The following is a 23,554-nucleotide window of genomic DNA, read 5'->3' as shown; positions in this document are numbered from 1 at the left end:
TTTATTTTCTTTCTGCCTTTTATTTATATTCCACTATGCATATGTTCCATATTGGATCCTTTCAAGTTATTACTCATCTTTAGTTTCTTTTTCCTTATGGGTGTGCTATTTAATCAAGAATAGGTGGGGAAGCAGACATGTCTCATCTGATAGAGCATCCACCTACTATATAGGAAGTACAGGGTTCAAACCCAGGGCCTCCTGGCCCGTGTGGTGAGCTGGCCCACACGCAGCACTGCTGCGTGCAAGGAGTTCCATGCCACGCAGGGGTGTCCCCTGCATAGGGGAGCCCCATGCACAAGGAGTGTGCCCTGCATTGAGCTGTCCCCCGTGAGAAAAGCACAGCCCACCCAGGAGTGGTGCTGCATACATGGAGAGCTGACACAGCAAGGTGATGCAACAAAAAAAGACAGATTCCTGGTGCTACAGAGAATGCAAGGAGACACAGAAGAACACTCAGCAAATGGACACAGAGAGCAGACAACAGGGGGAAGGGGAGAGAAATAAAATAAATCTTTAAAAAAATAATAATAATAAACAGTATAGGGTGGAGGGAAGCAGATGTGGCTCAAGTGATAAAGCCTACCATATGGGAGGACTCAGATTTGATCCCAGGGGCTCCTGCTGAAAAAGAAGAAGAGAAAGTGTGCCTGTGCTGCAAGCCAGTGCCTACACAGTGAGCCGAGTGCCCATGTGGGTGCCCGCGTGGTGAACCAGTGCCTGTGTAGCAAAGACGAGCACCTGTGTGGTGAGCCAGTGCCCGTGCAAGTGAGTTATGCAGCAAGATGATGACGCAACAAAAGAGACAAAGGGGAGAGTCAAGGCGAAGCACAGCGGAGACCAGGAACTGAAGTGGTGCAATTGACAGGGAAACTGCCTCGACATCAGACGTCCCTAGGATTGAATCCCGGTGAATCCTAGAGGAGAAAAAATGAGAAGAGAAGACAAGAAAAGAGAATAGATACGGAAGATCACACAGTGAATGGACACAAACAGCAAAAACGGCAGGACAGGAAGGGGAAGGAAAAAAAATAAGAATAGGGTGGATAAATTTTCCTTGGTTTTCTTCCCTTTTTACCTGGGTACCTTTTAAATTTTATTTTTGAAATCTGAATTGGAGGGGTGGATATTAAGGGTTTATGGTCTTTATTTAGTTCTTCAGTGAATAATAGAAGAGGAGGGAGGATATTAAAGACAGAAGTTTGAGATAAACTATAAGTTCACAGTCACTTAAATGTCCATTGAAAACATGGAGTGACCAAGATTACCTAGGGATAGACTATAGAATGAGAAAAGATTGACTTAAATTCCTGAAGGATATGGTGCATGGAAATAAAAATAGTATTTCAAGAAGGAAGGAATGATTATTGGTGTCATGGACTACAATCAGTGTCAAGTTAAATGAGGGTTGAGAAGTGTCCACTAGAATTAGAAACATGGAGGTCATTGGTAATGCACAATCTCAGTTTCTATAGAATGACCAGTTGAGGAATGAATGAGAAATGAGATAGTGATACAAGCATAGTAAGCAATTTGAAAAGCTGGACTATGAAGGAAAGAATATAAAGGATGGTAACAGAAAGGGTGGTAGCTGGAGGGAGGTATAGGTATAAAGGAAAATTGTGTGTGTGTTTTTTTAATGGGAAGATCTTGAAATGTTTAAATAATATGTAAAGAAACCAGGAGAAAGAATGGTTGAAGATACAGGAGAGAGTAGAGGTAGAGGTAGTCATTAGTATGAGGTTCTTGAGAAAGTGGCTGAGAATTGAATTTAGAATATCTAGGAAGCATCATGATTTAGACAGAAGAAAGAATACCTCCTTTATTGTAGTAGAACAGATAGGAACAAATACAAGTTGTGTTGGGAGCAACTGCAAATGCTAACAGTTGAAATCAGATGGGAATTTGGGGTAGCATTCACTGGGTGAATCTTGAGCCAATTTGTGAAGAAGGAAGGGAACCTATTTTGACAAAAGAATAAAGAGTATTTCAAATGTGGACAATAACAGGGAACATTTACCATTATTTTGTACAAATTTTATAAGTCCTATTTAGTGTTATGATGGGCCCAGTCTCAAAATATCTGAATGTGTATATGAATGAAATATCTTTGCTATTTAAAAAGTAAGTTTTTCTTTTATATTTCTAGAACACTACTTTCTTGTCTATATTTTGGTTTTTATATTCCATTTTGAAATCAAATGATAGATTAAGTTACTTACATCAATATTTTTCTTCTGAATAATGTTGAACTATGACTTAATTTAAAACACTGAAAACTGCTTTACAAGGTATCAAAACTGGAACAAGAGCTTCAAAAACAAAGGGAAAGTTCAGCTGAAAAGTTGAGAAAAATGGAGGAAAAATGTGAAGCTGCCACAAATGAAGCAGATTTGAAAAGGGAAAAAGTTATTACGCTTACTAGTACTGCCAGGTAAACCATGAATTGCCAATTTTTTATCTAACTTCCTGTTTTAGTATCAGTTGTATCTCAGTTTCAAAATCAAATAATGTACAGTGAAGCATTTGATTAAGGAATTAATTCCTCCACAGGCTGTGTCCCTAGAGCATTTTGTTTTTCTCTCTCTTATCCCTCAGTCAGACTGTTTTTGCATTATAGTTTAATTGCATGGTAGTTTAAACCTACCATGTTGTAAGTTTCTTAAAGCAAAGATCTTATATATAGCTTTAGTTTGGGGCCCTGCACAACAACTAGCACAGTTCCTTAGAATTCATAGGCATTCTGTAACTATTGTATTTAGTTAAATTGTGAATTACATGAAAAATTGCAGACAAAGATGTACTCATGTTGAGGAAACTTTCAGGAATCTAACTGTAAATGGAAGGAAGTAACATAAAGTAAAACTGGTTCTGAACCTTGGCTGAATATTAAAATTACCCGAGGAGCTTATAAAAAACTGCCAGTGCTTCCAAAGATTCTGATTTAACTGGTTCCCAAACACCAATATTTAATTGGTCAAGAAGAGGCCCTGTGAGCTAAAAACAGTACCTACCTTTCCCAGACTCATTCTACTTTGTAAACAAGAGTTGACATAATTAATAGTAATCTCATAATTAGACCTCCCTTTCTACCAGCGAGAGTCTGTAGTGAACCCTATCCACTGAAACTAAAGCCACATCTCCCGAGGCTGCCTCCTTCCCCAGCAGTAGCGGTTAAGGGGGGGCCTATGTGCTCAGAGAAACAGCTTGCTTTCCCAATTGTTCTTCAGTCTCTTAACAGGATCATGTTACAACCACAGATCTTCAGACTTTCTTTCCTCCATTGACAGGTGTCTATCCCCCAACACTTAAAGCCTTTATTCAATGTCTACCTTGAGTCCATGAAGACTAAACACTTTACAGCTTTATCCTTATTTATGATGGTTGCCACAAGAAGCCCTAGATTTCCAGGTCAACTCTCCCCTCACACTAATTCCCAGAGACTCTTCCCGTATATTCTCTTCCCTTCTCCCACCCCATCCCAATTTCTAAACCCTTCTCTAATGATCCCTATTTCTATCTTACCTTAGCCACGCACTCCCATGGTTTACCCTAGATCTTGTCGTTTCTAATATCTATAGTCTTTCCATAATCAGACTGTTACATATCTACTATTTCACTTCATCCCTGTAATACCCGAAATCCAACAAGTCTTTGACCCCCACCAGGACCTATAATCCATCGATTCCACCACTCTCATTCCTTTGATCCCCTTTCTCCTTGCTTTACACTGCTTAAATTCCAGTTAGTCATTAAAAGCACTGATTTGCACACACCCTTACTCCTCTCTCTTTGTGGCATGCAGCACTGACTTAAATCCAACTCTGACCACTGTATGCTGGCATCTTTACAGAGGTTGCAGAAAAATATAGCCATGCTGACTAGTCTCCCCTTAATCTCATAACTTCATACTTCAAGTGTTCCTTTAATGCTACCTGGTTCTCACTCTTGTGGAAGACTGCTTTATACTTTTGCTTCTTTCAAAACTCTAATACCTCCTCTCCAATCTTGGCTCTTACTGATTATCTTGCTTTCTGCTTCACTGAGAAAATTGAAGCAATTACTTCTTTCTTTCCTCCCTCCCATCCTTTTGACTACTAGCCAGGAGAAACTCCTCAGGATTATAACTAATACAGGACATTCAGTAGGAAAGGTAAATCCTAAATACTGATAGGAAGCTTTTGAACAAGATGGTTTACTGCATTAGAAAGATGTACCATAGTTCCAAGAAATCCTCTCTTCATAAATCAGGGCTTTTCTTTGTTTTTCCTGTTCCCACTGTTGTTTCACAACTGGAATAAAACTTTATAGAATTTTGTTTTTCTCTCCAAAAAGGTATTAGAGTTAAAATATATCTGTATATATTTCTCTGCCCTATTTTAGAGTTAACGCATCAACTCATTTAATCTTCAAAAAAGCCCTACAGTTCGGGTTTTATTATCCTCATTTTTAAGATACGGAAACTGACACTCAAAGAAGTTAAGGTATAGATGCATAAATTTAGATATGACCTAAAACCAGTTTCTGTTGTTACACACAACTATGGAAGAATACTCATGTAAATGTCAATGCATGTGCGTGGTCCTGACGCTGGTTTCTCAGTGCTGAGGTTCGTATAGCACTGTTTAGATTTCTCAAACTGCCCCAATAGCCATTTTTAAAATCTTTTTTACATTTGAAGAAGCTGGAGATTCTCAACTGCTTTATTTTAAAAGCTCAGTATTAGTGTTACATAATCCTTTCTTTGGCTGTTTCCAATCTCAAATTTTATTGCTGTCAGTGATTCTGGGATAAGTTTGGAAGTTTTTCTGGAAGACTTATCATAAATTTTTGAAAGTTGTCGAATAATTTTTAGTATTGGGTTATTTATAAAATCAGGGTTTTTAAGCCCTTAAATATTTCTTATATTAGAGTAATCCCTCATTTTCCCTGCATTAGAAAGGAATAAATAGTTAGGAATTTAAAAAATTAAGTGGAGTCTGTCAAGTGCTTTAAAAAAAGTACACAAAAAATGTTTCTTGGTAGAATATTTTCTAATATATGTATTTGGCATTTTCACCTCTTAATGTCTCAAGGTTATCATTATATACATCAGTTATTAAACTATGCTAAAATATAGTGATCCCCTAATGAATCCTCAAGTTGTATAGAGCTATGTTTGTCTTTTACTAAATGTCTATTGATTGCTGTGGGGTCTTTTTGGTTCTTTCTCTTTCTTATAATTTTTCTCCAACTCCTTTGCTGATAGACTGTCAGCTCTTGGCTCTCTATGCCAACCACTTCCAATTATTTTTTTCTAATTATCTATTTATATCTACCCTAGAACTTTAAAATGGTTGTTCATCCTTGTCTAATCTACTAGTTCTTAACTTTGTTTGGCCATGGTCACATTTGAAAATCTGATAAAAACTATGAATTTTTTTCTATACAAAGATGTGTATGTATACATAATTGTATACATATGTATGTATACATAATTTTACATGTAGCTTCAGGGGTTTTATAGATTTCCTTAAGTTTATCCATGGACATCAAATGAAAAACACCTTGAAACTAACCCAAACCTACTTAAATTGCATTTAGAGAAGAAATGCAGTGTTCTGTACAGCTGCTTCTACTTGCAAACTCAATTATAAAATTTTAAAGACCAAAAGAAAACAAAACTAAAAACATATGTTAATGCAAAAGGGTAATCACTTCTGCCTACCCTTGAGGATGATAATTAGCAATTATTTTATTAGTATTACTTTGGAATTACCAAATGGACTTAAAACTGCCTCTCAGTATGTTGATTTTACACAGGTATGGGAACTACCATATTAGAATTGGTTTAGGTTTGATTGAAAGTTAGCAAGCCTGACTCTATCGCTATTAATAATTAGTTTTATTATCCCATACACTTCACCAGTTTCCTCATCTGTGAAGCAGGGAACTTGTGCTAGTCTAGGAATTTCTAGTCTCTCTTAATGCTAAAAATAAGCTAAAACTAATAATAAGGCTTTAATTAAAAAAACAACTGAAATGGCTTTCCTATGATGATGTGGTCTTTATGATGCATATTTAGATTGTTTGGATTACATGGAGTGATTTTTGGCTTATTATGTTAATAATAGAAATTACAGATGTATGAGGTACCTATCCATAGATATTCTCAAAACTTACAAAGCTTTGTAAAAATTAAGTGTAGTTAGATTGAAAAGAATGATAGCTTTGTTAAATAATACCACATAGTACAGCTTTATGTGGTGGTGCATAATGGGAGCAGAATTACAATCTTTTAGTTGGGGCATTTAAAAAAATATAATAGGAGATTTAAGATTCTGAGTGTACTTCTACTGGTAATATTTGTCCTTATACAACTTGCAGGCTTTGTTTAGCTAGGCAAAAGTCAGTTGGTTTTTAAGTTTCCAAATTATCATTTATTAATTGTTTTACTTTTTGTTTTTAATTAGACAAATGAAACTTGAGATGGATCAGTATAAAGAAGAGCTGTCTAAAATGGAAAAAGAAATAATGCACTTAAAACGAGATGGAGAAAATAAAGCATTGCGCCTGTCTCAATTAGATATGATCTTAGAACAGACAAAGACAGAACTTGATAAGAAAACAAATGCTGGTAAGCAGTGGGTTAGCTGAGCTTAAGTGCCTGCATATTTTTACTTCTGAAGTGAAATAAGGTAAGAATTTAGGATGGTGGGGCTGAAAGAGGGGATGAGTGATCAGTATTTTATGTCTTGCAGATGAGTCAAATTTGATATTATGATTTTTACAAAATCTTTAATAAGGAAATGTTTTACATATAGTTCTGAAATTACTCTTTCCTTTTTACAGTGAAAGAGTTAGAAAAGTTACAGCACCATACTGAAACAGAACTAACAGAAGCCTTGCAGAAACGGGAAGCACTAGAGACTGAACTACAAAATGCTCATGGAGAATTAAAAAGTACTTTAAGACAACTGCAAGAACTGAGAGATGTATTACAGAAGGCTCAATTATCACTTGAGGAAAAATATACTACTATAAAGGATCTCACAGCTGAACTTAGGTGAGTTGAATACTAAGAAATTCAGGTATTTCACCTTATTACTCTGACTCCTGGGATGATACAAAATTAGAAAGAATCCACATAAATATAACACATCTCATACTCTGATACGTTGTATGTTCAATTTTGTTTGTTGTTTGACTTCTAGATAGCCAAACTTCTCAGCTGCTTTTGTCTACCGTCAGTCCATGCCATGCTCCATCTAACTAACTCATCTGCTGCTGCTGGCTGCTAATACTTGCATCCTTAGTCTTCAAATCATTTTAAACTGGCTCTGTCCTATATCTAATAGCAGTAAAAAATGATTGAGTTGGCATACAGCAATAGCTAATAGCAAAATAGTATGGATAATAATAATAATATTGTTACTTGTATTAAGTCCTTATTTTGTGCCGGAACTATGTCAAGAACTTCACATATGAACTCACTTGTTTCTTCACAACAGACTCATGAGATAGATATTACCTTTTTACAGTTGGGAAAACTGGGACTTGTGGAATTTAAGTAAAATGCCCAAGGTCATACAAGTAGTAGGGTCCAGAGAATAGAGTTAAATACAGGTCTACCCAACTCTTAACATCTGGGTTCTTAAATTAGCAGTGATAGCATGGAGTGCTATACCAGCATACATCTATTGTGAGTGAGGGTGGAGAACCAGAACAGAACCAAAGTAAAAAAAATTGATCCAGAAAATGGAAACAGTTATAAACCAGGACATGAAATGTGGAATAAAGGAAAAGAATAAAGACGGCAAGATGAGCTAGAAACTTAAATGTTTTATCCCATATCACCAGTATTGGCTTCTTTCCCAAATTCTAGACTCATATATGCAACTACCTACTTCTTGTCTCCTCTTGGTATTTTTAAGAAACATCTCAAACTTAGTCATAACAGAACTTATTTTTTCCTCACAACTTTGCCCTTCTCCCATCTCGGTATCATGCAGTTGCTTAAACCAGAAATCCGTGAAGTTATTCTTACTCTCCTTTACTCTCTTCTTCCATCTAGTCTGTTAGCAACTTTATTTCCAAAACATAATCTTAAATCTATTGGTTTCTTGGCTTCTTTTCTATTACCACATTACTGGTGTCATCTCTCTGTTGCTGTGACTTCCTAACTAGTCTCCCTGATTACATTCTTACCCCCCTACAATGCAGTCTTCCCAGAAGCCAGTGATAAAACTTAAGTCAGATCATATCACTTCCCAACTTAAACTTTCAGGTGGCCTCCCCTAAACATTCAGAATAAAAATCCAAGCACCTTGGGAAATATAAATCAAAACCATAATGAGATACCATTGCACACACCTACTAGGATGGCTGTAATAATAATGATAATAATTTAAAAAACAGAAAGTAAGTGTTGACAAGGATATGGAGAAATTGGAACCCTCATACATTGCTGGTGGGAATGTACAATGGTGTAGCCATTGTGGAAAATGTTTGGTGGTTCCTTAATACGTTAAATATAGAATTACCATATGATCCAACAATTCCACTCCTACAACAATTTGTTCATGAATGTTCATAGCAGCTCTATTCACAATAGCCAAAAGGTGATAGCCACTCAAATGTCCATTTATGACTGATAAACAAAATGTGATATATCATACATAATATCCATGAAAAGAAATGAAGATATTGGTAAGTGCTGCATGAATGAACCTTGAAAATTCTATGCTAAAGTGAAAAGAAGCTGGACACAAAAAGCCCCATATTGTACCATTCCATTTATATGAAATATCCAGTATAGGCATATCCATAGGGACAGGTTGCCAGGTGTCAGGGAGGAGGAATGGAGAACAACTGCTTAGGAGGTAGGCGCTTTCTATTGAAAGTAATGAAAAGTTTCTGGAACTCATAATGGTGATGTTTGCACAACATTGTGAGTGTACTTAATGCCACTGAATTGTACATTTAAAACAATTAAAAATGGTAAATGTTATATGTATTTTTCTACAATTAAAAAATAATTCCAAGCCTCCTATCCTTTCCTTCACATTTCCTTAGAGGGGTCTTTCCTGACACCCACTTAAAGTAGCCACTCACTAACAACCTTTTTAATTCTCTAATGTAGCACTTAATATTATGATAATTTTCTTGTACAGTTATTATTTATAATCTTCTTCCTACACTTATTAGTATGTAAGCTCCATGAGATCAGGAGCTTCCATCTTGTGTTGACTAATGTATTTCCAACACACAGAATTTTGGCAGATAGGAACCATCCCAATAAATATTTGCTGAATGAATGTTAAGTAAATAAATTCATGAAAGAAGTAAATAGTAAATCTTTTTTTTTTTTAAGATTTATTTATTTATTTATTTCTCTCCCTTTCTCCCCCATGCCCCAGTTGTCTGCTCTCTGTGTCCATTTGCTGCGTGTTCTTTGTCCGCTTCTGTTGTTGTCAGCGGCACAGGAATCTGTGTTTCTTTTCATTGCATCATCTTGTTGTGTTAGCTCTTCATGTGTGCAGAGCCATTCCTGGGCAGGCTGCACTTTCTTTCACACTGGGCGGCTCCCCTTATGGGGCGCACTGCATGAGTGGGGCTCCCCTGCGTGGCAGGGCACTCCTTGAACGCATCAGCGCTGTGCATGGGCCAGCTCCACACGGGTCAAGGAGGCCCGGGGTTTGAACCGCGGACCTCCCATGTGGTAGACGGACACCCTAATCACTGGGCCAAGTCTGCTTCCAATAGTAAATCTTATATTCTAGCAAGTTGCTGAATTTTTGAAGCTTAGTTTTTCACATAGGGAGAAGTTAGATGTTTTCTCTATAATATATTATATATTTGAAGAATATATAGTCTTGTGTTATAACTTTGAGACTTTCAGAAGAATAATAAAAATCTCATTAAGGAAGTTTAGTATTTGCTTTTAAAATTACCTTTATTCAACATTGTTTCATATTTCAGTGTGGAAAATCATGGGAAGATTTTTCAGGTCAACAATATTATCACCCTTTGTTATATCAAAATTCAGAGTTCTAACTTAAATTCTCTGATCATATGGCATGAGTCTTAAAACTGTATCAATAGTAAGCATTTTTACAATACAAAGTTATAATATGCTAGGGTTTTAGGGGAACTACAGTTCACAAAAAATGTATTTAAAATGTTTTTATATTAGATTTTAATACTTTACCATACATAAGGCGTCATTTCAAGTAAAATTCCCATGAGAAATATAGTGGTCATTTTACTGGGCTATGGATATCAGAGATATCAGAGATAGCATTCAGTCGTAATAAAATCACAACTGTTATCTATAAAAGATTTTTTTGATCTATAGATGAAAAAACAGGACTTTTTAAAAAATTTCATAAACAAATTCACTCTTATAATCATGGGAATGCTTTAACATTTAGCTTAAATTGTTCTCTAATAGTGCAGTTTGATTGCACATACTGACTTTTGCCTTTTTAGAACACTATGAAAGTAATTGTATTATTAATCATTTTCTTTATACATTATTTCTTTCAATCTGAGATAATCACACAAATCCTATCACTTTTAGCTTACACAAAAGGTTATTCAGTTGACTGAAGTTTTTTAAACAATATGAGTCCCATTCTTTCCTTTGATATTTGTCTTTTGATAAATTGCAGAGAATGCAAGATGGACATTGAAGACAAAAAACAAGAACTCATTGAAATGGATCAGGCTCTTAAAGAGAGAAATTGGGAACTAAAGCAAAGAGCAGCTCAAGTTAGTTCTCTTACTTATATTTTAATAACATTTTTTGTTATAACACAATCTCCCAGGGTTTCAGAGGTCATCAATTGTTGGTAAAATGAAAGTTTTTATAACACATTTATTTTCTATAGAAAATATATCTTTTCTATCATGCTGTTTTTATAGCAGGTGGATTTTTTTTAAATGAGGGTTTAGTATCTGAGCCTTTTTCATCTTTTATATTACTCTTGACCAGAAGAATATAATATTAAAGGAGTTACTTGCTCAGCTAAGTGTTGAAGGAACAAAAATATCCAGAAGCTGTTATTTAGCAATTTTTATCCAGGATAAAATGGAATCTGAGTCATTTATGATCACAATCTTTTCTTTAGTATAATATATATGAGATTCATGATCCAGTATTTGTAAGCAATGCTAATTTTCCCCATTCTTTATAATAATTTATCTGAGATGAGTTTCTATTTCAGTTATATCCACCATAAATAGTTCTAAACCACTTTCTGTAATTGCACTCCAACCATGCAAGTTTTCAAATTAGAATAGAATTAAATAGTTAAATATTTTTGTATTTAGGTAACACATTTGGATATGACTATTCGTGAGCATAGAGGAGAAATGGAGCAAAAAATAATTAAATTAGAGGGTACTCTGGAGAAATCAGAATTAGAACTTAAAGAATGCAGCAAACAGGTAAGTTTTTTCGTTTTTTTTAAGATTTTTAAATTTTTTTTATTTATTCCCCCCCCTGCCCCCAGTTGTCTGCTCTCTATGTCCATTCACTGTGTATTCTTCTGTGACCACTTCTATCCTTATCAGTGGCATTGGGAATCTGTTTCTTTTTGTTGCATCATCTTGTTGTGTCAGCTCTTCATGTGTACGGCATCATTCTTGGGCAGGCGCTGGGCAGCTCTCCTTATGGGGCGCACTCCTTGCATGTGGGGCTCCCTTACACGGGGGACACCCCTGCATGGCATGGCACTCCTTGTGTGCATCAGCACTGATCATGGGCCAGCTCCACACGGGTCAAGGAGGCCCAGGGTTTGAACCGCGGACCTCCCATGTGGTAGGCAGATGCCCTATCCATTGGTACAAGTCCGCTTCCCTAGGTAAGTTATTTTTAAAATCATACATTTTAAATTGTCTAAAAATAACTAATTGTAAGCATCCATTCACATAAATATTGTTTTTATAGAATATATACAATAAAAGCAAATAGTTTAAATGATCTTGTATATGCTACTTTATATTCATTTTTCTGCTCTTAATGTTGCTTTGAAGATAGTTTTTCTTGTATCAATGTGTTCATACTCTTGTCATAATCTGAATTATCTAAATATATATAGAAAACCTCTGAAATGATTTTTAAGTAATTTTGGTAACAGTGTTGCCTCTGAGAAGGAAATACAGTGGCAAGTGGACTTTCTTTTCACTAACTTTACTTTGTACTTCATGCACATATTTATAAAATTATTTGTAAGGCCATTGTTTTTGTTTCCGAGGCTGCTTAGGCAACACCATGAAATGGTTTGACTTAAACAATGGGAATTTATGTGCTCATGGTTTTGAGGCTGGGAAAATGTCCAAATCAAGATATCATGAAGGCAATGCTTTTTCCCCAAAGACTTTGGCATTCTTGGGCTGGCTGCCAGTGAGCCATGGTTCCTCTGTCACATGGAAAGAATGGCAGCCTCTCCCTGCTCTTCCTGGGTCCATCAATGAATGTCCAGCCTCTTGCTTCTTAGGGCTTTCTCTCTGTGTCTGAATTTCATTCTCTTGTAAAGGAGTCTTATAATAGGATTAAGACCCATCCTGAGTGAGGTGGGACACACCTTAACTGAAGTAACCTCATCAAACAATCCTATTTACATTGTGTTCACACCCAAAGGAATGGATTAAATTTAAGAACATATTTTTCTGGGATACATACAGCTTCAAACCACCACACATCATGTAACATTCATTGTTTTAATATATCCTAATTTTCTTTTCTTATGCAAATGTGATTGAGACTTTCATCTTCTTTTTTTTAGTATATTTTAGGTATACATTAAGCATCTTATTAGGCACAGAATTCTTACACTTATTTCCAAGTTATGGGATGTCTTAAGAAAAACACATTTTTATATTTTGCTTATTTGATATGTGTGTTTAAAGCTTGCCTTGCTTGGAAGACAGAGAGGTGTTTAAAGAATTAGCTTTCCTTAAATACGTTAATATTGCTCATCTGCTTAACATTCAGATTGAAAGTTTGAATGAAAAATTACAAAATGCCAAAGAGCAGCTTCGAGAAAAAGAGTTTATAATGCTACAAAATGAACAGGAGATAAATCAACTGACAAAAGAAATTGAAAGAACACAACAAAGGATGAAAGAAATGGAAACTGTAAGCAAATTATTCTTACCCCTTTCCCCGTAAGGAACAAGTAGAATTCTCTAAAAAGTATAATGAACCATTATGTTTTAAGCTGGTTGGTTTTCATATACAGAAACTGTGCCATAAGTGTTTTTCAGCTAATTATTTGTGTGAAATACCCAGGTCTTTGACCTTTTTAAATATTTTTCTGATGGTCTGGATATGGACAAAGGCAATGTATTATTAATTTTAGTGTTCCGTATAAGACTTAGTAGGATATCTATTATATAGTAAATTCAAAATATATGCTCATTTGATCAATATTATTTGAGAAACTACTAAATAATAGATTTGTAGACCTAGGTATTAATAAAATGCAGTCCTTTGTCCTTGACAAACTCCATCTAGAGAATAAATGAACAGATAATAATTGAACATTATTGAGGCCAAGTGCCTTGAATTGCCAGATGAAGTTTGATAACTTTGTGTATTAGTCAGTCAAAGGGGTGCCAATGCAAAGTACCAGAAATCTTTTGGCTTTTATTAAGGGTATTTATTCGGGGTAAAAGCTTACAGTTACAAAGCTGTAAAGAGCCAACTCAAGATTACTTCCTTACCAAACCTTGTTGTCATGTGTTGAAGCAAGATGGCAGGTGACCTCTATGAGGGTTCAGCCTTCCTCTTCCTTCTCAAGGCTCTATGAGTCCAACTTCTTCCTATCTCAATTGTAGGCTGACATAGGGCTCTTTTTTTTTCAGAGGTCAGCTGCTCTGTTCTCTTCTTAAGGTCAGCTGTAGACTCAGACGAATGGCTCATCTCTCTTCCTGGGGCCTCTACCATGCCTATAGAGCTATCTCTCTTTCTCTGTGTATCTTCTCTGTGTCTCAACTTCTGTGTTCTTGATTGAATGACCATTTATATAGCCCTCTAAGGGGTCAAGGATTCAACCCTGCACACTGTAATGATGTAGTTGAATCAAAGCCCTAATCTTGTTTAATCAAGTAAACATAAAGCCTTTGAATTTAAATCAACTGAAGGGTATCGTGCCCAGAGGAACAGACCAGTTTACAAACATAATCAATATCTCTTTTTGGAATTCATAAATAATATCAAACTGCCACACTTTATGTCATCAGTTTGCTTGTATTTTAATTGGTGAACCCATTCCACTCATTTGCCTTTTGAAAAAGTAAATTTGCTTCTAAAATCTTTTCATGGCTGTAACTTTCTTCTTTTTAAATACCATACTTAATTTAAAATTTCAGATCTAGCTTTTTTTTTCAAGTGATTTTTTCTTTTAGATTTATTTTTTATTTATTTCTCTCCTCTTCCCCCACCCCAGTTGTCTGCTCTCTGTGTCCATTTGCTGTGTGTTCTTCTGTGACCGCTTCTGTCCTTATCAGCAGCACTGGGAATCTGTGTTTCTTTTTGTTGCTTCACCTTGCTATGTCAGCTCTCCACGTGCACACCACCATTCTTGGGCAGGCTGCACTTTCCTTCGCACTGGGCTGCTCTCCTTACAGGGCGCACTCCTTGCGCGTGGGGCTCCTCTACGCGGGGGACACCCCTGCGTGGCAGGGCATTCCTTGCATGCATCATCACTGTGTGTGGGCCAGCTCCACATGGGTCAAGGAGGCCAGGGTTTGAACCGTGGATCTCCCATGTGGTAGGCGGACATCCTATCCATTGGGCCAAGTCCTCTTCCCTCACTCTGTTTCTAATTGAGAGGGAGCTTAGATCCCATGGAACAGATGAATGGAACTATCTTGCCTGCAGTTGCGGGCACTCTCTGTTCCTTGGGATGGGCATTGTCCATCATCATCTCGTTAGTTGTCCTGGGTGAGTCCAATAAACTGGAGAGTAGTTGTTGCAACTCTGTTGAAATTCAGGGCTCAACTGGCACATGGATGGATCAAAGGTTTAAGTCTCTGGGACATATATTTATCAAGTATAGTGCTAATTATAGGTTTAAGTGAAAGGGGCAGAAGAGCCAGGTGTAGAGAACCTATGAGTCTAATTCTGTTACACTGGGGAGCATAAATTCCAAAGTAAGACCCACTGACAGGGTGCCGAATTCCTGAGCTGTCTATCCTGCTTAGAGTTTCTGGGTTTCTCTAGAGCCCTCAGGAGTCTCACTATTTGAGGCACTGTTTGCTGTGGCAGTCAGTGAGATCCTGCTGAGACTTGCATAAGCATAACCTCTGGAATGACCTCCTGACTCACTTTGAAATCTGTTAGCCATAAAAACTCATTTGTACTTACCATTTCCCCCTTTTGGTCAAGATCTCTTTCTAGATGCATTGATAGTTGGCTCTTGGTAATAACTCTCAGTGCCAGGGAGGCTTATCTTTAGGAGTCATGCTCCATGCAGGGGGGAAGGCAGTGTGTTTATATGCTGAGTTTGGCTTAGAGAGAGGCCTCATTTGAGCAACAAGGAGGCTTTTAGGAGGTAACTCTTAGGCAATATTTAATACTAGGCTAAGTTTCAGTTTCACAAGAACAGGTTCATAAGTACAGTCATCAGTATCAAGGGCCTGGCATAATGGTCTGTCTTCCTTCACTAGGCACAGCCCTTGTACTTGGGGGATTCTTGCTGTCCTATTAGAGAATGTAGTAGAATTCCCCAGGATGGGAATTCAATATTCTTTTGGTTATTGTGTGGATCTTCACCCACCGAGACCATACCCCATGAATACTTGAACCTTAGAAGTATGCCCCAGGTGAATCTCTTCCCATGCATCCCCTCATCACTGACACCCTATGCCAGTGATCTTCTCCTGCTACTGTTGTGACCCTTCTGTGATCCAAAACCTCTCTAAAAATGAAGCCAACAAAATAACCAAATAAGATTAACAAGAAAATGAAATAATAATTTAAAAAATAACCAATAAAATACAAAAAAAACATTTTTAAAATTTGAAATAATAAAATTTTTTAAAAAATTTTTAGACATTGTGTCTTTCATCACTGTTAGATATGTTGTCCTATATGTACAGTGACATTTTCTTCCATATATTCCCCCAGCATCTTATTTTTTGTTGTTTTTCCTCAAAGAAGCTTTACAATACAGAAATGTCACATAGAGTATATAGGGAATTTCTTATACCCAGCACCCTTCCCTTTTCCCCTTTCCCCTATTAATAACATTTTACATCTGGACATACATTTGTTACAATTGATGTACAAATATTGAAGCATTGCTACTAACCATGGTTGATGATTTACATCATGGTTTACATCTTGGATCATACACTTTCATAGGTTTTGACGAAACTTGAAGTAGACTGTACCCATTATTGCAAGATCATGCTGAACAATTCTATGCTGGTCTGTTAGGGGGAGGTATGGGGTGGGGTGTGGGGGTTCCATTGGACTATCCATGGAATTGAGAGAATGGTTGGGGGAAGGAGCAGGAGAATTTAAAACTACAATGTTGGGAATGTTCTTTTGGCAAATATGGCAGGGAATGGTTACTGGTGTAAGGTGTTGGATATGAGGGGGTATGTGGGACAGGGTGCACCTGGGACAAGCTTTTATGGAATATGTAAGTGTTCATCTTGTCATAGTGTATATTATCAGTGGGTGGAAACCCATACAATAAACAAGAAAATATCAAACTCCCCTCCTGGGGAGTCCCGCTACGTTCTCAATTAGAAGGACAAGAATCCCTCGAGAACATAGAAAGTACCCAATAGAAGAAAACATACCAATATGTCAAACTCTCAATATTATTGCAAGTAATTATGAATCTTATTCTTCAAAAATTGAAACTTAGTGGTTACCATAGGTTCCAAGGGTAGGGGGAAGGAAGAATAGAATAGATGAAATGTAGTGCATTTTTAGGGCATTAGAATTATTCAGCATGATCCTGCTATAGCTTATTGTGTTGGCTAATTAGCTGATTATCTCCCCCACTAAAAAAGAAATTATATCAGGGCAGCCACTTTGTCTCCTTTGGTCACTACTATATCCTTAGCACCTAAAACAGCACATACCACATAATAAACATCAATAAATATTTGTTGGGTTACATACATAAATCAAGCAGGGTCTCTGATAGCATATTGGGGCATCAGCAACAAAAATGATTACTGGCCCAATCATTTCAGTTCCTTAGCAAGGACTGGGTAATTTTTACATGGGATTTATATGGATCTGCAACAGGGATCTATGCCCCTATTCCATCAAGTTTGGTAATTTGTACTTGTTTCTCTCCATTTTGTCAGCCCTGAAGTCAAATGTCATTACCTACCAGCTAACCTACCTCTCCCAGCTGATTTAGAGCAACTAACTTACTCTTCACTGATTTTATTTCTATAAGAAAGTAATACCTACTGAGAGGGTCTATAACTGCAAGCAAGAGAGTCCTATCCATGAACCATATGGGATCAAAACCCCCTCTCAATTAGAGGTGGAGTGGGCATCACCGTGCCAGAATCCTCAAGATTCTGGAATAAAATATGGACTAGAGTGGTATTCTACTATAGACTTATTGTGATTCAAGCAATGGAAGAAATTATATCATTGATACGGAGACAGTGGCCTCTGGAGGTGCTGAAGTCAGGGAAAGGGGAAAAAAAGGTGTAATATGGGGGCATTTTTAGGACTTGGAATTGCCTTGAATGACATTGCAATGACAGATACAGGCCATTATATATTCTGCCATAACCTACAGAATTGAGTGGAAGAGAGTATAAACTACAGTATAAACTATAATCCATAATGAGTGGCAGTGCTGCAAAATGTGTTCATCAATTGCAATGAATGTACCACACTAATGAAAGAAGTTGTTAACGTGGGGAAAAGTGGGAGTTGTGAAAAGTGGAGCATATGGGAATCCCTTATATTTTTTTGATGTAAAATTTTATGTAATCTAAGTATCTTTTAAAAATAAATAAAAAATATTTTTAAAAAATAAAGTTAATAGTACAAGAGAAAAAAACCTTGATTTTGAGAGAAAACTGAAAAAAAAAAAATTAAAGACAGTAATACCTTACTAGGGATTTAACTTAGCTGTATAAAAAAATTTCAGAGGGGTAGCAATCCCGGTGACAAGTTTTTCTTTAGCAGAGAATAAGGTCATGGCCTTAACCCAGCTGTGCAGATTATTGGTGGCTTTTGATTGCCCATGTCAAGATATTTCCATCTTTGGCATGGATAATCAAATGTTAACTTCTTTTTCACTATATATTATTACATATTCTGTCATAAATGTTACATTCATAATGATAAAATATTATACAGTAGGCAGCTTAAATAAGAGTTCCAGATTGATATAGTACATTTGTAATTCTCATTAAAAAAACATTTTCTGAATATCAGTTTCATAGTAGGTAGATACCATATTGTATGCTAAATTTTATAGAGGTTTAGTTGGGCGAGGGAAATTCCCTTATTGTAAGAGAAATCAGAGTGAAAAATAGGCTATCCATATCATTTAATTTCATCCTACAGATATCTTGTGCTTTTTAGGTTATGAAAGAGCAAGAACAATATATTGCAACTCAGTACAAGGAAGCTGTAGATTTGGAGCAAGAGTTGAGGCTAAGCCGGGAGCAGATGCAGAACTCTCATACAGAATTAATGGAAGCTCGTCATCAACAAGTCCAAGCACAGAGAGAAATGGAAAGGCTCTCAAGTGAACTGGAAGAAATGAAACAACTCTCCAAAGAAAAAGTAAATCCTATTCTATATAATTTTACCTTATTAAAAATCTTAAAAATGTTAACATTCACTTTTTTAAATTGTAGAATATAGTTCTTACAAAAAGTAATAGCATAGTTTTTTCTTTATTACAGAAATTGTGGGTTTACAGAACAATCATGCATAAAATACATGATTCCCATATACCACCCTATTGTTAATACCTTGCTTTGGCGTGGGACATTTGTTACAATTGATGAAAGCACATTTTTATAATTGTACTATTAACATTAAGTACATGGTTTAACTTAGAGTTCCATAGATTTTTTTTTTTAATTTTTATGCTGTTACATATATACAACCTAACACTTCCCCTTTTAACCACATTCATATATATATTTCAATGCTGTTAATTACATGCGCAGTGTTATGCTATCATCACCACCATCTGTTACCAAAGTATTTCCATCATTCCAAATAGGAACCCTGTACATTTAAGCCTTAACTTCCCGTTCCCTATCTCCACCCTATCCCCTGGTAACCTATATTCTAGATCCTAACCGTATGAGTTTGCTTATTCTAAATACTTTGTATCAGTGAGATCTTACAATATTTGTCTTTTTGTGTCTGGCATATTTCACCTAACATGATTTCTTCAAAGTTCATCCGTGTACCAGAACTGCATTCCTTTCTGTATCTGAATAATACAATAATATTTCCTTGTGTAGATATACCACATTTTATTTATTCATCATTTTATGGACACTCGGGTAGCTTCCATCTTTTGACAATTGTGAATAATGCCATTAAGAACATTGGTGTGCAAATATTTGTTCAAGTCCCTGCTTTCAGTTCTTTTGGGCATATGCCTAGTAATGAGATTGTCTTATAATATGGTAATTTCATACTTAACTTTCTGAGGAACTGCCAAACTGTCTTCCAAAATGCTGCACCACTTTACATTGCCACCAGGAATGAATGAGTGTTTCTCTTTATCTGTGTCCTTTCCAACACTCGTAATTTTCTGAGATTTTGGTTTTTTTGTTTGTTTGTTTGTTTTCTCTTGAGGTACTGGGGGCCAGAGATTGAACCTGGAGCCTTGTATGTGGGAAGCCAGTGCTCAACCACTGAGCCACATCAGCTTCCCTGAGTTTGTTTGTTTTTCTTGTTGTTTTATTTGTTCTTTGTTTTTTCACAAGGCACTGGGAACCAAACCTGGGACCTCCCATGCGGGAGGCAGGCACTGAGCCACTTGAGCCACATCTGCTCCCCTCTTTTTTTTTAATAACAGCCTTTCTAATGAGTATGAAATGGTATCTCATTGTGGTTTTGATTTGCATTTCCCTGATGGCTAATGATCTTGAACATATTTTCATGTACCTTCTGGCCATTTGTATGTCTTCTTTGGAGAGATGTCTATTCAAGTTTTTTGCTCATTTTTTTAATTGGGTTGTCTTTTTGTTGTTAAATGGAAGAATTTCATTATATATTCTGGATATTAAACCTTTATTGGATATGTGATTTTATTGGATATGTGGTTTCCAAATATTTTAGTTTCATGATAAAGTCCTTTGAGGCACAAAGGTTTTTAATTTCATGAGATCCCATTTATTTATTTTTCTTTGGTTGCTTGGGTATAAAATCTAAGAAACCATTGCCTAGCACAAGGTCCTGAAGATGTTTTCCAGTGTTTTCTTCCAGGAGTTTTATAGTTTTGGCTCTTATATTTAGTTCTTTGGTCCATTTTGAGTTGATTTTTATATATGGTATGAGTTAAGGGTCCATCTTCATTTTTTTTGACCATGAACATAGAGTTTTCCCAGCACTATTTGCTAAGGGGACAGATATTTCTCAATTGAGTGGATTTGGCATCCTTGCCAGAAATCATTTGGACATAAATGTGAGTGTTAATTTTTGAGCTTTCAATTATATTCCATTGGCCTCTATGTCTGTCCTTGTGGCAGTACCATGTTTAGCATAATTTTTATTTTTTTATTATTATTTTTAAAGATTTTTAAATTTATTTCTCCCCCCCCCCCCCCCCCGCAGTTGTCTACTCTCTGTGTCCATTCTCTGTGTGTTCTTCTGTGACCGCTTCTATCCTTATCAGTGGCACCAGGAATCTGTGTTTCTTTTTGTTGTGTCATCTTGTTGGGTCAGCTCTCCGTGTGTGCGGCACTATTCTTGGGCAGGCTGCACTTTCTTTCATGCTGGGAGGCTCTCCTTACGGGGTGCACTCCTTGCACGTGGGGCTCCCCTATGCGGGGGACACCCCTGCATGGCACGACACTCCTTGCACGCATAAGCACTGATCATGGGCCAGCTCCACACGGGTCAAGGAGGTCTGGGGTTTGAACTGCGGACCTCCCATGTGGTAGGCGGATGTCCTATCCACTGGGCCAAGTCCGCTTCCTGTAATTTTTAAATAAAATTAGGAAGTCCCTCAGAACTGAGTTTTGGCCAGACTAATTGATTTTCAATAAATTGAGTTATCAGTCATTTATAGATTTCAAGTGAGTGTAAGCAACCATTTGAAGGAAATATAAAACTAATATTTTATTTTTTAGTAAATCTGTAACTGCTATGAAACCTGCAGTCTAGAACCCTTTGAGAGGTGAAGTGCTTTTAAAAAGCACAAACACTAATATCAATTTTATTTCCCCAGAGTTTAGCAGAAGGTTAACAACTTGGCTTAAAAATATTTAGATTGGTATACTTGGGTTAATTACTTCGACTTTTAGACAAATGTCTTTATTGGTGTTCTAGAAAAGTTTTTTTCTATTAGAAAAGTTTTATTCTATTATGATGATTAATTCAGTATGTAAATTGAGTAAAATATTTTTATCTTTAATTTTGATTAACCTATGTTACTAGTCACATTTCTAGATGGTTAGACTAGTGGAGTATACATAGGGAATTTTTATTAGCATTATATTGGGCATTTGGAATCTTTTAGGAACAGGAAAACTTTCTCCTTTTATATTATTTCTTACTGCTTAGATCAATAGTATCTAAGTAGTTGATCAATTTTATCTGATAAGATCAACTTGATTCATCAAAAGCATGTGTTAAAGTAGGGAATTATTAAAAATAATACTTTTATAAAATATCGTATTTTAACTCAAAACTTTAAATATATACATTCTTGTGTCAAAGTTTTGATATAAGGTCAAAGCCTTGGTTCTTTGTGTATGAATTCTTTGATTTAGAATTCCAAGTAGTCTCACTAGCATTATCCATACTCATATGCTGCCATCTACAGTTTCAATTTTTGTTTCTTTAAAGTGGAGAGAGAATTAAAAAACATTTGTGAACCAATCAGAGTATAACATTTGTTATATTTTTCGTGGGGTTTCTCACAATATTTTACATCTATTTTGGCTGCTTCTAATTGGGTAGTAAATGTTTGTCATACACTCATTGAGCTGTTCCAAAGTATATCTAGCATAAATAGGTTTGGATAAAAACACAACTGGCTATCGGTAAGGAAACAGTGTATCTGGTGAGCAAAAGTACACAGGTATACCTAGGAGTAGACTGTTATCTGCCAAAGTTCAGCATGCTGTAGTTATGAATTTGTTTTACAAAAAGCAATACTAATAATCTCATTTAGTCTTAAATGTCTTCATTTTAAAGTACACCATTTAATAAGTTAACATTTCATGTGTGCTTATATAAAATTATAAAAGATAAAAATACCCTCATTGCACTGGATTGCTTTAGTTATAATAACTAATCAATTATATAGCTTCTACTCACTGTATCATTTTTAAGGAAGCTCATGGAAACCATTTAGCTGAAGAATTGGGGGCTTCTCAAGTACGTGAAGCTCAATTAGAAGCAAAAATGAAAGCAGAAATCAAGAAATTGTCAACAGAAGTAGAATCTCTCAAAGAAGCTTATCATATGGAGGTAAAGAAATTTTTAATTTGTTCCAGTAGCCCCTGGTAAGGAAGTTTCCCCTGATTGGACACAAGTATAAGTCTAGATCTTATGTTCTTCATATAGAATAAGTCATTGTGGTCTTCATTTCTGGTAGTCTAAACAATTTTCACTTCATATCTAGTGAAATAATATATTGTGAGGTTAAGAGCTCAAATTCCCAAGTCTGGTAGCCTGATTTCAAATCCCAGCTCATCACTGAGCAGTTGTGCAGCCTTAGGCAAGTTATTTATGCTTTGTCTAAAATAAGTATAATAATAGTATCCATCTCATAAGACTATGGTAAGGATTAGTTGAATACTATATGTCAAGTTCCTAGATTGATCCTCGCACATCATTTTCATTAACTATAAAATAGCTCTTGCCAAAAACTAACTGGAGATATTTAATAACTGAGACGCCATGTGATGTGCATGTAATATGCATTTTTAGTTCTTTGTAATTGCCATTTGTTCTGATATTAAGTTAGAGAGAGAGGCAATAATTAGAACTTGATACTTTGCTTATTTTAAAATCTATCAGTATTCTCTCAACCTTTATAGAAATGGACATTATTATTAATTAGAATAGCATTTCTGTCATATTAAAAACTACATTTGAAGGGAAACAGATGTGGCTCAAGTGATTGGGCCCCTGTCTACCATATAGGAGGTCCAGGGTTCAATTCCCAGGGCCTCCTGGTGAAGGCAAGCTGGCCCACGTGGAGAGCTGGCCCAATCAGAGTGCTGCTCCACACAGAGTGCTGTCCCACATGGCATGCTGGCCCATGCAGGAGCGTTGGTCCACACAGAGAGCTGGCGCAGCAAGATGATGCAACAAAAAAAAAACACAGAGGAGAGACAATAAGAGATGCAGCAGACCAGGGAGCTGAGGTGG

The 23,554-nt window shown here is 36.2% G+C and overlaps 1 protein-coding gene across 5 annotated transcripts in view; it reads left to right on the top strand.

The window, feature by feature from the left end:
* The window catches only part of CCDC18 (coiled-coil domain containing 18), a 112,514-nt gene that overhangs the window by 76,108 nt on the left and 12,852 nt on the right, over positions 1–23,554 (top strand). For all 5 annotated transcript variants that reach the window (XM_012526693.4, XM_023589920.3, XM_012526691.4 and 2 more), the window contains 8 exons: positions 2,292–2,434; positions 6,453–6,616; positions 6,832–7,045; positions 10,653–10,752; positions 11,314–11,430; positions 12,980–13,123; positions 18,566–18,769; positions 22,511–22,648. In XM_012526693.4, coding sequence (XP_012382147.1) covers positions 2,292–2,434; positions 6,453–6,616; positions 6,832–7,045; positions 10,653–10,752; positions 11,314–11,430; positions 12,980–13,123; positions 18,566–18,769; positions 22,511–22,648 — 1,224 coding nt within the window. The remainder of the gene's footprint in view (positions 1–2,291; positions 2,435–6,452; positions 6,617–6,831; positions 7,046–10,652; positions 10,753–11,313; positions 11,431–12,979; positions 13,124–18,565; positions 18,770–22,510; positions 22,649–23,554) is intronic.

This window comes from Dasypus novemcinctus, chromosome 9 (genome assembly GCF_030445035.2).
Source record: "Dasypus novemcinctus isolate mDasNov1 chromosome 9, mDasNov1.1.hap2, whole genome shotgun sequence".
Classification (NCBI taxonomy): Eukaryota; Metazoa; Chordata; class Mammalia; order Cingulata; family Dasypodidae; genus Dasypus; species Dasypus novemcinctus.
Note: the sequence above shows the minus strand (reverse complement) of the source record. Positions and strands in the feature narration are given on the sequence as shown.